The 12,487-nt window shown below is 37.5% G+C and overlaps 1 protein-coding gene across 8 annotated transcripts in view; it reads left to right on the forward strand.

Annotated features, from left to right (window-relative positions):
- The first annotated feature begins 2,375 nt into the window (after positions 1 to 2,375).
- Positions 2,376 to 12,487, forward strand: part of SLC4A10 (solute carrier family 4 member 10) — a 320,600-nt gene continuing 310,488 nt past the window's right edge. For 4 of the 8 annotated variants that reach the window (XM_056110435.1, XM_056110428.1, XM_056110429.1 and 1 more), the window contains exon 1: positions 2,820 to 3,014. Coding sequence is in view for 6 of the 8 variants with exons in the window: in XM_056110428.1 (XP_055966403.1) it covers positions 2,991 to 3,014 (24 nt within the window). In the remaining 2 variants the exon portion in view is untranslated. Of the gene's footprint in view, positions 2,587 to 2,819; positions 3,015 to 12,487 lie in introns of those variants that run through there. The other 4 variants (XM_056110433.1, XM_056110436.1, XM_056110430.1 and 1 more) reach the window with 2 other exon arrangements.

Here is a 12,487-nt window from a genome sequence, read left to right on the forward strand (position 1 = left end):
TTGGGAACTATCTGCAGTGCTTGGGATGGAAGTAGTATTAGCTGCGGAGAAGGCAAGCACCTTACCTCTATACTGTATCTCCAGCCCATAATATTTTCCCTTCTGCAAAATTTCAATTCTGTATTTACCTTTTACATTGAGATTTGTTTTGTATGAGGCTGTATTTTTCAAAGTTATAGGCCTTCATTCTTAATTTAAAAAAATAACAGAGTTAATGGATTAAATGAGTATCACTTTTTCTTTTTCCATTTTCTTTTTTCTAGGCAAGCATTCAGAATTTTGGATCAGAGAACTTTAGAGCCATGAGCTTTATTATTTTTTAGAAGTAGAATGTCTACATTTGGAACTCTTAAGTCCTATTATACGGCAGTATAATACCTGGCAGTATATTGAAGGAACTGAGCATATAGAAAACACTTGAGGAATGATGGTTGTAAAGGTTAAATAATACACACTGTAGGAAAATACTGTCTAAAAGTAGATTAAAATTAATTTTCACATCTAAAGAGACCATTTTTTAGTCATATGTAAATTTATTTTGAAGAAATTTAAGCTAGGTGACATAGGGTTTGATGAAATGAAATGGGGATATTTCTAAAGGGAAACTATCATTTTAAATTCTATTCAAGTGATCATTTTCTTTGTGACTATTTTTATAGTCATATGAATTAAAAGAGAACTTTTACTTATCAGTCCCTGATAGGAAGTCAAATTGAAGTCTAAATTAGTAAATTCCTCATCAGATATCTTGTTATTTAAGACTTTGGAATTTTTCTTCATGTACTATGGCCAAAGTTGTCACTCAAATATAATGACCATTTGGGATTAAACATTTTTAAAAACACTTAAAACATTTTTCTAATTGAAAAATAATAGAAGTTTATTGTAGAGAATTTTATTGAGAAGAATAACCAAAGTTATCTTCCACCTGTGATGAAGCCTTGTGGAAATTTTTGGTTTGTTGCTAAAAAATATTTAATATTCTCCACTGTTGATGAAAGGATTTTAAAATCTGGTGATGATTTTAGGTAAACTATATTAATAGCTTTCAATAATCTTCTAACCTGTGACTTTTCACTCCCTTTCATTTATAACTTTTAGTTTGGGTCTAGTGAAATATAGACCTCATTATTTAAGATGTTTTAGATCCATAATCAATTCTAGGAAATAGTATACTCATCAACAACCACCATGACTGACAAATTACTTTTTCTCTAAAAATTTTCTCTGACACCATTTCTTGCAGAGATTAGTTACAGATTGTCTATCCCTCTTTTGTTAAGACTATGCTAAGTCTATTATGGCCAGAGTCACTATCTTTTCAAGTTAATTTAGCACTGTGATCATTGCTACTATCAAAATACTTTCTTATTTTCATTGGGAATTACAGAAAGATATATTTTGTTGAAAGGAGTGTGTAGCTTATTAATTTTCATATACTTAAAATACTGAACTTATCTTCCTGCTTAATTCTTACTCAGCCAGCAATGATCTAAATGTCTGATAATTTAAAAATAGTTCAGTGTTACTAAGAGACCTCAATATTTTGAGCTCTTATTTGCTTTTGCTTCTTTTTTTGGGGGGGAGGGGACTGCATCCGGAAGTGCTCTGGCTCTGTGCTCAGAGCTCACTCCTGGAGATGAGTGATCATAGTGCTAAAATAATTTGAAAAGAGAGTGACTCTGGCCATAATAGCCCTAGCATAGTCTTAACAAAAGAGGGACGGGCCATCTGTAACTAATCACTGCTCACTCCTGGAGATTCTCAGGAGATCATATGTGATGCTGGGGATTGAACCTAGGTTGGCAGCATGCAAGGCAAGCACCCTACCTGCTGTGCTATCTTTTTTGCCCTATCTTTCTGCTTTTTTAAAACCTCTGGTAGGGTAAGAGTGTAGCACAGAAGGAGAGTGCTTTCTTTGAAAGTTTGAGATCCTAGGTTTAATCCTCAGTACTACTCCACACCCCCCAGATCTAAATCAAAAAGGAACAACAATAACAGTGACAGAAACCAGCTGAAACAAACAAACAAAAAAAGCCCAGGTACTCAGAACAGGACACTTATTAAATCCTATTAACATCATTTCTTATTTACATAATCTCTTCTAAATTATGTCTCCTTCAGGGTTTGGGGAATAAAGTAAATTTCTCAGAATATGAAAATTTGAGAAACAGTCAAAATCTGGCTGGACTGGTTAGAGTCCACCTGGAACTAGTTAATATCTTAGGTAAAATTCATAAGATCTTTCAGACTTGCAGAACTGCAAACTGTCTTTTTATAGTAATAGTCAGGTGTGAACAGTGATATAGGACCTGGGAGATCTCTCTTACTGGCCGAGGGAATCAAGACATTCAGTGCAAAACCTGGCCAGCAGCCAGAGTGAGTAGGAGCCATGTGACTCTGGTGAGTTGGAGTGTGCAATTGCCTCCTGCTTCAGAGCTACCTGATTCGAATACTAAGCAGAGAGAGTGCCGCGCTGAGTGTAAGACACCGAAGACACTGCAGAGAAAGGTGCTTATTCCAGAGGCATTACAAAACATGGAGATTAAAGACCAGGGAGCCCAAATGGAGCCGCTGCTGCCTACGGTAAGAGACAACCTGCTGTCACATAGAGATTAACCGTTTGCAGCAAAACCTGTCAGGCAAGTGATCTGCTAGCTAGGTAGGTGCAACCAGTGTACTTTAGGGGTTTTGATTAGCATCCCTGGCATATGGACAGGGGTCTCCTCCCATCTTGGGTGACTGAAATGCATAACGCAAAGCACATGATTTTTTCCCACTTCTCAATATGGATGCACTATCGTGATGAAATGTCTCATGTTTGCTTCTGTTTGAAGAGATGGCTAGGTTTTAGCAGCAGGGGCAGCTGTGTGTCTCTCTCCCTGTCTGTTACTGCCTATCTCTGTTTCTCAGGCTGTGCAGTGGTGGCTCAAGCCCCTGCAAAGAAGCCCCCTTTTTCTCATATTTCATCCGTGATAAATTTCCTTCCCATGCTTCATCCTCTGGGCAGTGAGGTAAGAGAATCTGCTGCTGTTGCAGCTTTAGAGATTTAGTCTGCAAAAACCAGGGGAAAGAACAGAAGGCTTGTGGTGTGTGTGTGTGTGTGTGTGTGTGTTTGTGTGTGTGTGGTGTGTGTATGTGTGTGGTGTTCTGTCAGTCTCTCAACGGGAAATCATGGTTCACATACAAAGAAGATATGCATTTTGGGGGGGGGACACACATAATTTAGATATGCATAATTGAAAGGTTTCTGAATTGTCTTTTAGAAATAGACAACATCTGGATCTTAAGTCATCATCCTAGATCTAATTCTTCTGTTGGTAGTTTAATTGCTCTACGATCTCTCTGTCAGATTTACAGACTTTGTAGATCTTCGGGCAATGTCTTTCTCAGTCTAGAACAGTTGTTACAGTCAGAGGGTAAGGGGGGAAAACCCCCGCAGTATTTTCTGGAGGCAAACAAAGATGCCAAACTCGAGCTTCCAGTCATTCATCAAGGCTGTCACATCTCAGAACAGCAGAAATCTCCCTGCACCAAACCGGACAGAAGGGCTGCTTTCAGCTCTCTGCGACTCATCGGTGACCCACCTTGCAATCTAGAGAAGCAAAAGACCCGTTTTTATGATTTGATTACATCTTTCAATCAAATGACACTTCACAGTGGAGTGAACATACCCCGGGCCTCTGTATTTTCAGGGCCTTACCTCTTGTGTTGGCTTGAAAATCGCCTTCCCCAGCCCCCCACTCCCCCCCAAAAATAAAAGATTCCAGTTTGCGTCTCGGAATCGGCTGTGACTACTGAGCATGCCCAGTTTTCCTCAGGACGCCAGGTTTGGGTAGGGAAGGCGCCGGGAGACAGGGAGCAGAGAATGCAGGAGCGTCCTCGAGGAAAAGAATCTAAATAAAAGGCCTGAGTCTGCGTCTGAGAGGGGGAACTGGAAAGCGGTCTGGTTAGCTTACCAGCTTAAAAGTGGAGACACTTCTTTGTGAATCCAAGTGAAGCTGTTTTGCGAACAAAAAACAAAAATGAGAGTAAAAGATTTGTGTATCTCCCCAAAGTTTAATAGATTATAATATCAATTAGGATTCTGTGGAGACTCAGAGAAAAAGATATGAAAAACATCAAAATAGTATTACTGCTGTAAAAGAGAACTGAACTATATATAGTAATTGAAGAATTGAGTTTTAGGGAAAATTAAGACACAGGGAAAAATCCTCTTTTTATTGGGAGAGCGGGGCCTTGATAGGTCCTTAGAAAGTAGGATGAAGTCTGTTTGATGTAGCTTATGGATTGTCATTTGTGGGAACAGTTAAAGGGTTCAGTACTACATGGAGATTAATGGAATTTAGAAGAGGGTGACTTCACTGCACTGGATTGGCAAACACTTTGTACCTTTAAGGAGCAGAGAAAATGCTAGTTTGGCGAAGAAGGAAGGTCTACTAATAATTAGTCTGTTGGACATTTTTGCAGAGTCAAAAGTTGGCATTCCAAGTGGAAAATGAAAGTTTACTGACAAGGAGAATATCTTTTTAACTGTACACTATAAGAAAAAGAGACTCCAGAGGCTAAAAAGGATACTGAATTATTCATCTACTTATTTATTTGTACAATTTTGCTTTCAGTTTTCCCAATTGTTTTCATGGCTTTGTTGTTTATAGTGCTTAAAAACTGTCATATTAAACAAAGTATCTTTAAGATATAAATTGAGGCACAGGGAGTTTGAATAACCTGTGTGAAGCCACATAGTGGTAAATCTAAGATCAAGATATGGTTTTTTAAAACTTGTTAAGAAAAAAGATTTTTTTAAAAAAAAATTAACTGGCTTAACACAGTCAGATCCTGGATTGAACTTTTTATGTTTAAAAGGAAAGGAAGAAATAACTTTGGGTTCTGTTTTAGAAAATAAATCTGATTACTTTGTCAGTAATTATGTGACAGAAAATATGGCATAGCATTTGAAAACACAGTCAAGGAGATTCTAATACTTTTATCAACATGTGATCTTGGGAAGTCAGTTTTTTCAACTGAAAAATGGGAAACAAGTGGTTTATTGTCCTTGGTTTTGTAAAATCACCTATGTGATGTACTTGGGCACTTTATAATTTCTCAATGAAAACTAGCTGCTATTATCATTTCTGATAGAAAAAGAGATAGATAAATTCTAGGTTTCAGGTCTTTTTTTTTCAAAGGTGCGTCTCAGTACTGTCTGTCTATTAAAAAGGGAAAGTAGGGAAATGGACCACTTATAAAAGGGGTGGAAGATGGAATTTTTAATTATAACTGTGGAAACTTTTCTGTCTGTTTGGAAGACTAACTAGAAATGCATTGAAAGACAAGATAATATTTGGGAATATCAGAGGTAGATGGAATGAGATAGATATAAAAATCATAAAACGGCCAATTATGCCCAATGAGTGAATATATTGATTATGATTCTCGGAGAAGGAGGAAAATATTTTTTAAAGCTTCCCAAGGTTTACCATCTATTAGTGTGTATGACCCACATCTTAAGGGTAGTTGAGTACTCTGGAGTACTGGAGAAGACACTGATAAACTTCCTTTTTATCCTCAAGTATTCTTGTGAAGGTTCAAAGGTAATTTCTTCTGTTGACAAGGCATAATTGCGTTTTCTAGATCCTACTGACTGTAAAGGTTAGGGCATTTCATTCTTGTAGGCTCATAATATAATTTGATATTGATTGTACCTGACTACTACACCTGAAGATATAGAATAAGTCATAGTCTCTTGTTAAAGATTCATTCACTTTATAAAAGTTCAGACATGTTCTTGGATCTGTACATGTGGCATGTAGAAATTGAAAAAAAGTCCATCTATGTGGAGCTCACAGTCTAGTTAGTGCAAAGTTGTGCTAACTCAATTGAACTTTATCAGAAACTACCACTTGATCTTCAGATATTTAATTTTTATTATAATATTGAGATGAATGAGAGAGAATCCAGAGTTCTGACCTCCATTGACGGTCAAGAATCAGGAACGTTGTCTCATTTGCCAAGGCGTCGAAAATCAGATGGACTGGACACGTAATGAGATTTGGAGACGACCACTGGACTACAACCATTACTGACTGGATTCCACGGGATATCAAAAGATCACGTGGCTGCCCACCTACTAGATGGTCAGACTCCTTCGTCAAAACCCTGAACAACGGTTTGAAGCTCTTTGTGTTCCTAGAATGAGCAGATGCCATTGGGCTACACTAGCATGCTATAGGGATGAATGGAGACGGTTACTGGTGCCTGCTTGAGCAAATCGATGAGTAACGGGATGTCAAGTGATCAAGTGATTGAGATGAATATATATGGAGACTATATGTAGCCATAGTGATGGTGATATCACTTTATTAAGGATAAAATTAAGCTTTCAGAGGAGTGAAACTAGAACACTAGAAACTAGAAAAATTTAAAAAGTCACAAAGCTAGGAATTTAGGATATTGCTTATAATTTTAAATTTTCTATTGATGTTCAGTGTTGAATTTGCTTCTATAGTAATCTGATAATTTTGAAATCATCAAGCCATAAAAGAGACCTTTTCTAAGGAGCATATCTTTATATTAAACATTTCTGTCCTATATCTATTAACCTCTAAATATGTAGTGAGTTTACTTTGAATCCTTCCCTAAAATGGCAGTATCTTTAAAAAGAGCCTCTTTGGAGGGATGGAGAGATAATACTGACCTTAAGGTACTTGCCTCGCAGGTATCTGACACCATTTTGATCCAGAGCACCAAATATTGTCCCCTGAGCACTGCCAGGAATGAACCCTAAGCACAGAGCCAGGAGGAGTAAGTCCTGGGCACCATTAGGTGTGCCCCACCACCCCCAACAAGCAAAAAAATAAACTAGCTTCTTTAAAGTTGAACTTAAACAATTGCTTGAAGTATGGCGCTACAATAAAGGGTTCTCTCTCTCTCTCTCTCTCTCTCTCTCTCTCTCTCTCTCTCTCTCTCGTGTGTGTGCGTGTGTGTGTGTGTGTTGTTTTTGGACCATACATGTCTGTACTTTTCGTGCAGAGATCACTCCCAGTCGAGTTGGGAGGAACCATATAAGTTCTGGGGATCTCAGGTCGGATGTGTGGAAGGCAGACACTGTAACTGCTGTGCTATCTTTCCTTTTCTCCTAGAATAAGGGTCACTCTTCAAAGGTAAATTGTTAGCACAGAAAAGTTGATGGATCTTAGCACCTGTTAAAATTATATAATAGATTTTAAAATTCCCTAGTTTATTGTTTTATTCAAGGGGAAAGAAGAGAGATATTTCTTTTAATGGAGGGGCCTCCCACGTGTCACTCAGAAAGCCTGGGGGTCCCATGGGCAATTCTCTGCGAAATAAGCTTTCAGTTCAGCAGAGGCCACAGGATGCAGTGCTGCTTGAGTCCTGTGGTGCTAGGGGTTACCCAGGCCACACCAGAGGTGCTTGGGGGACTTCTAAGGTTTCACCTAAGGGGAATGTTTGATATAGGGGGTTGATCTGGAATTAGCAATTTGCAAAGATTGAGCCTAGAACCTCTATACTATCTTTCCAAACCCAAGGAAAAGTCTCTTACATTATAAATTAGGGAAGGAATAAAATGGGACTAAAATTTGAAAATAGCAAAAATAGCAAGTAGATTGGATAAGATTGATACTCCATTTTGTTTCATATAATTGTATGAATTTATATCACATATGAACTTAATTTATATACTACATCTAGTAGTACAAAGAAAAATAGTATAAGATCAGTTTTCGTTTCCACTTTTATAAATTGTTACTTTATAAATGTGAATGACTTTAGAAACTTACAACAATGTATAAGATGCTAAGGTTGGTAATGAGTGGTAGAACTGAAAGCCCACAAGCATTTAGCATGATGAAAATATTGAGATCAAGTACTGGAGAGATAGTACAGGGATTAAGTCACTTGCTGTGCTTGTATACACCCCTAGGTTGATTCCGGACTCTCCATATGGTTTCCAGACTGATCCCTGAGAACAGAGTCAGGAGTAAACTCTGAGTACCACCTGAAAACAAAGAAATTTGAGGCCATATTAGAAAGTGAGATAGTTTATGATGAGTGATTAGAGAACATTTAGACTGAGTTCTGGAACTCAAATAGAGTAAGAAAGTGTAATTAGAAAAATAATCGTATTTCATATGTGTCATTTTGGACTAAAACTGGGATGTTAGTCGCTTCAGAAGTCTGGGCAGGACAACATAGACTGAAATGCATTGTCTGATTGTTCAAGTAAATGAAAAAAGAAGTTTTATGTTTTGATAGAGTAATCTAAATAAAAGTCATAAAGTATACTCCTATTTCAAGGAGGTGTTTTAAGTACCCTGGGTATGTTGTTCTTAATATGAAAGTAAAAATAAGTAGTATCCATTTTATTAAATCATAAGTTTTTTTGGTTACAGACGTTCTGTAGATATCAACTGAAATAAAAATTTTAATTTATAGGTGTCCTAACTTTGTAGATTTGTGAAATTCTGAAAACCAAATAGATAAAAGACATTATCTATCTGTCTATCTATCTATCTATCTATCTATCTATCTATCTATCTATCTATGTTTGGATTTCAGGAATACAATGTTTCAACACCAATTCCCTCACCAGTGTCCTCTCCCTCCTCCCCCAACTGCCCCCTGTTTTCCTCCCACCCACCACTCTGCCTCTATGAGAGGAGCTTGTTTATAACTTTTGACCTTATGGTTTACAGTACTGTTTCTGATATGGTTTCATGCATAACACTTTACTACATTTTATCTCGCTTTCTTTCTCTTGGTTGAACATTTCCTTCTATCACTGTGGTTCTTTCCCTATCTTACCCCCTAACCTCACCATGTGGCATGCTTCCTACTAAAGATCAGTTTCCTTTGCCGTGTTCTTTATTTCTGTTCTTTGAGCATTTATTATTCCACTGTACTGTTTCATTATATCCTGCGTACGAGAGAGGCAATTCTGTGTCAGTCTCTCTCTTTCTAACTTCACTTAGCATGATACTCTCCAGATCTATTCATATAGCAGAAAATGATATGATTTCATCTTTTTTTGATTGTTTATTTATTTTTGGGCCACACACAAAACATTTTTAGGCAGTATTCAGGGGTTATTTGTGGCCCTGCACTCAAGAATAACTCCTGGTGGTGCTCAGGGGACCATATAGGATTCTGGGGATCAAACCCGAGTTGGCTACATGCAAGACAAGTACCCTACCACTATACTAGCTCTCCAACCCCCAAGAGTTGCTTTTTCTTCGACATATTGGTATTCCACTGTGTCTATGAGCCATGGTTTCTTTATCCAGTCATCTACTATTGGACATTTGGGTTTTTCCAGATTTTGGCTATTGTGGATAGTGCTGCAAGGAACATGGGATTGTGCAAATGTCTTTTATCCACTATGTTTTTGGACCCATGGGGAAGATTCCTAAAAGTGGAGTTGCTGGGTCAAATAGGAGTGCAACGACAAGTTTCTTGAGTAGTGTCCATATTGTTTTTCAGAAAGACTGGGCTACATCCCCAGCAACAGTGAATGGGTGTCCCCTTTTTCTCACATCCATACCTACATTAGTTGTTCTTGTTCCTTTTGATGTGTGCCAGTCTCTGTGGTGTGAGATGATATCTCATTATTGTTTTGATTTTCTTTTTCCAGATGATTAGTGATGTAGAGTATTTTTTCCATATGTCTATTTGATATTTATATGTCTTCTTTGAGGAAGTTTTTGTTCATCTCTTCTCCCCATTTTTTGATGGGATTGGATGATTTGGGGGATATAGTTCTATCAGTACTTTATATATCTTGGATATTAACTCTTTATCAGATGAGTATTGGGAAAATGATTTTTCCCATGCTGTGTGGTCTCTTTGTATTTTGGACACTACTTCCTTGAGGTGAAGAGCTTCTTAATTTAATTTAATCCCATTTGTTGTCTTTATTTTTGATAGCTTTGGCAATGGCATTGACTCCTTAAAGGTAGCTCTAGTTTCAATGTTGTGGAGAGGCCTGCCTATATTTTTCTCAGTGTAACTTATGGATTCAGGTTTGATATTGAGGTCTTTCTATTTTTATTTTGACTTTGGTATGAAGTGTTATAAAGGGGTCCGAGTTCTGAGTTTATTTATTTATTTTTTTGCCTGTGTCCAACCAGTTTTTCCAATACCATTTGTTGAAGAAGCCTTCCTTGCTCACTTCATATTTTTGCTTCTTTATTGAAAATTAGTTATCTGTATACCTCAGGGTCTGTCTATAGATTTTAAATTTTAAATTCTATTTAAATAGATTTTAAATTCTACTTCACTGATTAAGAGTCCGTCTTTATTCCAGTACCACACTGTTCTATATTTAAAGAAGGGAATGCTTCTTATACAAGTTAATGGCAGAACTTGGCCTAGAGTCTAAAGCTTTTGATTCTGAACTCATCATTCTTTTCAATATTATACACTTCCTATTCTAGCATAAACAGCTGAGTAGCAAATTAGAATGATGATGGTAATTAGGCAATCTTTTTTGAAATGATAATAGATATTTTCTCAGTCTCAAACTAAGAAAAAATATTTTAATTCCCAGATAACTCTAAAAGGTTACCAGACACTTTGAAATATAATATTATAGTTAAGAAACAGACTTAGAGGTTGAATAAATTATGCAGGTTTACGTAGCTAATAACTACTAGGAAGATATTGCATCTAGTTCAAGTGGTTGCTTCTTTTCATTAAAGTCAAATAAAAAACATAAAGAATCCCATTATAAAATGAATTTTAACTTGTATTCCTTAAGAGACGAAAATGCTCTGACACAAGGTGTTATATATAAGGTAAGACATTGTTAGGTCACATATTGAATGATTATTATGTATATGAAATATACAGAATAGGGGAATCCCTAGAGACTAAAACAGGTAAGTGGTTGCCAAGCCAGGAGTATAGAGGAGAACCAGGAATGACTACTAATAGTCATGGGGCATCTTTTTGGAGTGATAAAAGCACTTTGTTATTAGACAGAGGTAATGATTTTGCAAGATTGTAAATGTACTGTGAGACACTAAAATATACATTGAAATATGGTGAAGTTTATCTAAAAATTCCAAATAATTGCCCCCCTCAAGATGCTGTTATATACAGATTTGAAATTTTTGGGGTTCTATTTTTCCTAGATATTTACTTTTTTTGGCTGGAGCAATAGCACAGCAGGGAGGGTGTTTGCCTTGCGTGCAGCCAACATGGCCAACTCGAGTTCGATTCCTCCACCCCTCTTGGAGAGCCCGGCAAGCTACAAGCTACCAAGAGTATTTCGCATGCATGGCAAAGCCTGGCAAACTCCCTGTGATGTATTCGATGTGCCAAACACAGTAACAACAAGGTCTCACAATGGAGATGTTACTGGGCCTGCTCAAGAAAATTGATGAACAACAGAGGACAGTGACAGTGACTTACTTTTTTAAATGCAACTATAAATGGGGTTGTATATCTGACTTCTTTTCCTGATGTTTCATTATTTGTGTACATAAGTGCAACAGATTTGGGGACATTAATTTAATAGTCTACCATTTACAGTGTTAAAAACTTTGGACTGGGTAGGAGAAGCATTGTATAACTGAATTATATGAAAATATAGCACTGTAGCACTGTCCTCCTGTTGTTCATGGATTTGCTCGAGTGGGTCCAGTAACGTCTCCATTGTGAGACTTGCTGTTACTGTGTTTGGCATATCAAATACATCACGGGGAGCTTGCCAGGCTTTGCCTTATGGGCAAGATACTCTCGGTAGCTTGCCAGGCTCTCCAAGAGGGGCGGAGGAATCGAACCTGTCTTGGCTGGGCTCACCGCACACAAGGCAAATGCCCTACCACGATGCTATCGCTCCAGCCATATAATTCATATAATTAAAAAATATATAAAATTCATATAACTGAATCATATGAAAATGTCTGTGCACATCATAATTTTATTCTATTAGTGATAATCTTACTTCTTTTTCTTTTTTGGGTTTTGGGCCACACCCGGGGTGCTCAGGGATTACTTCTGGCTTCAGGCTAATGAATAATTCCTGGTGGGCTCTGGACCATATGGAGTAACAGAGATAGAATTGGGTTGACAGCATGCAAGGCAGATGCTCTACCAGCTGTACTGTCGCTCTGACCCCTCTTTTTCAGTTTGAATTCTATTAATATTTTTTTCTGTCTAATTGCTCTTGCTAGGACTTCCAGTACTATATTGAATAGTAGTACTAAGAGTAATAAGAGTGGACTTATTTCTGTTGTTCTTGATCTTTTTTTTTTTTTTTGCTTTTTGGGCCACACCCAGCGATGCACAGGGGTTGCTCCTGGCTCTGCGCTCAGGAATTACCCCTGACAGTGCTCAGGGGACCATATGGGATGCTGGGAATCGAAACTGGGTTGGCTGCGTGTAAGGCAAACGCCCTACCTCTTGTGCTATTGCTCCAGTCCCTGTTGTTCTTGATCTTTGAGAAAAAAAAAAAACTTCAGTT

This window comes from Sorex fumeus, unplaced genomic scaffold (genome assembly GCF_029834395.1).
Source record: "Sorex fumeus unplaced genomic scaffold, SorFum_2.1 ptg000009l, whole genome shotgun sequence".
In the NCBI taxonomy this organism is placed as follows: Eukaryota; Metazoa; Chordata; class Mammalia; order Eulipotyphla; family Soricidae; genus Sorex; species Sorex fumeus.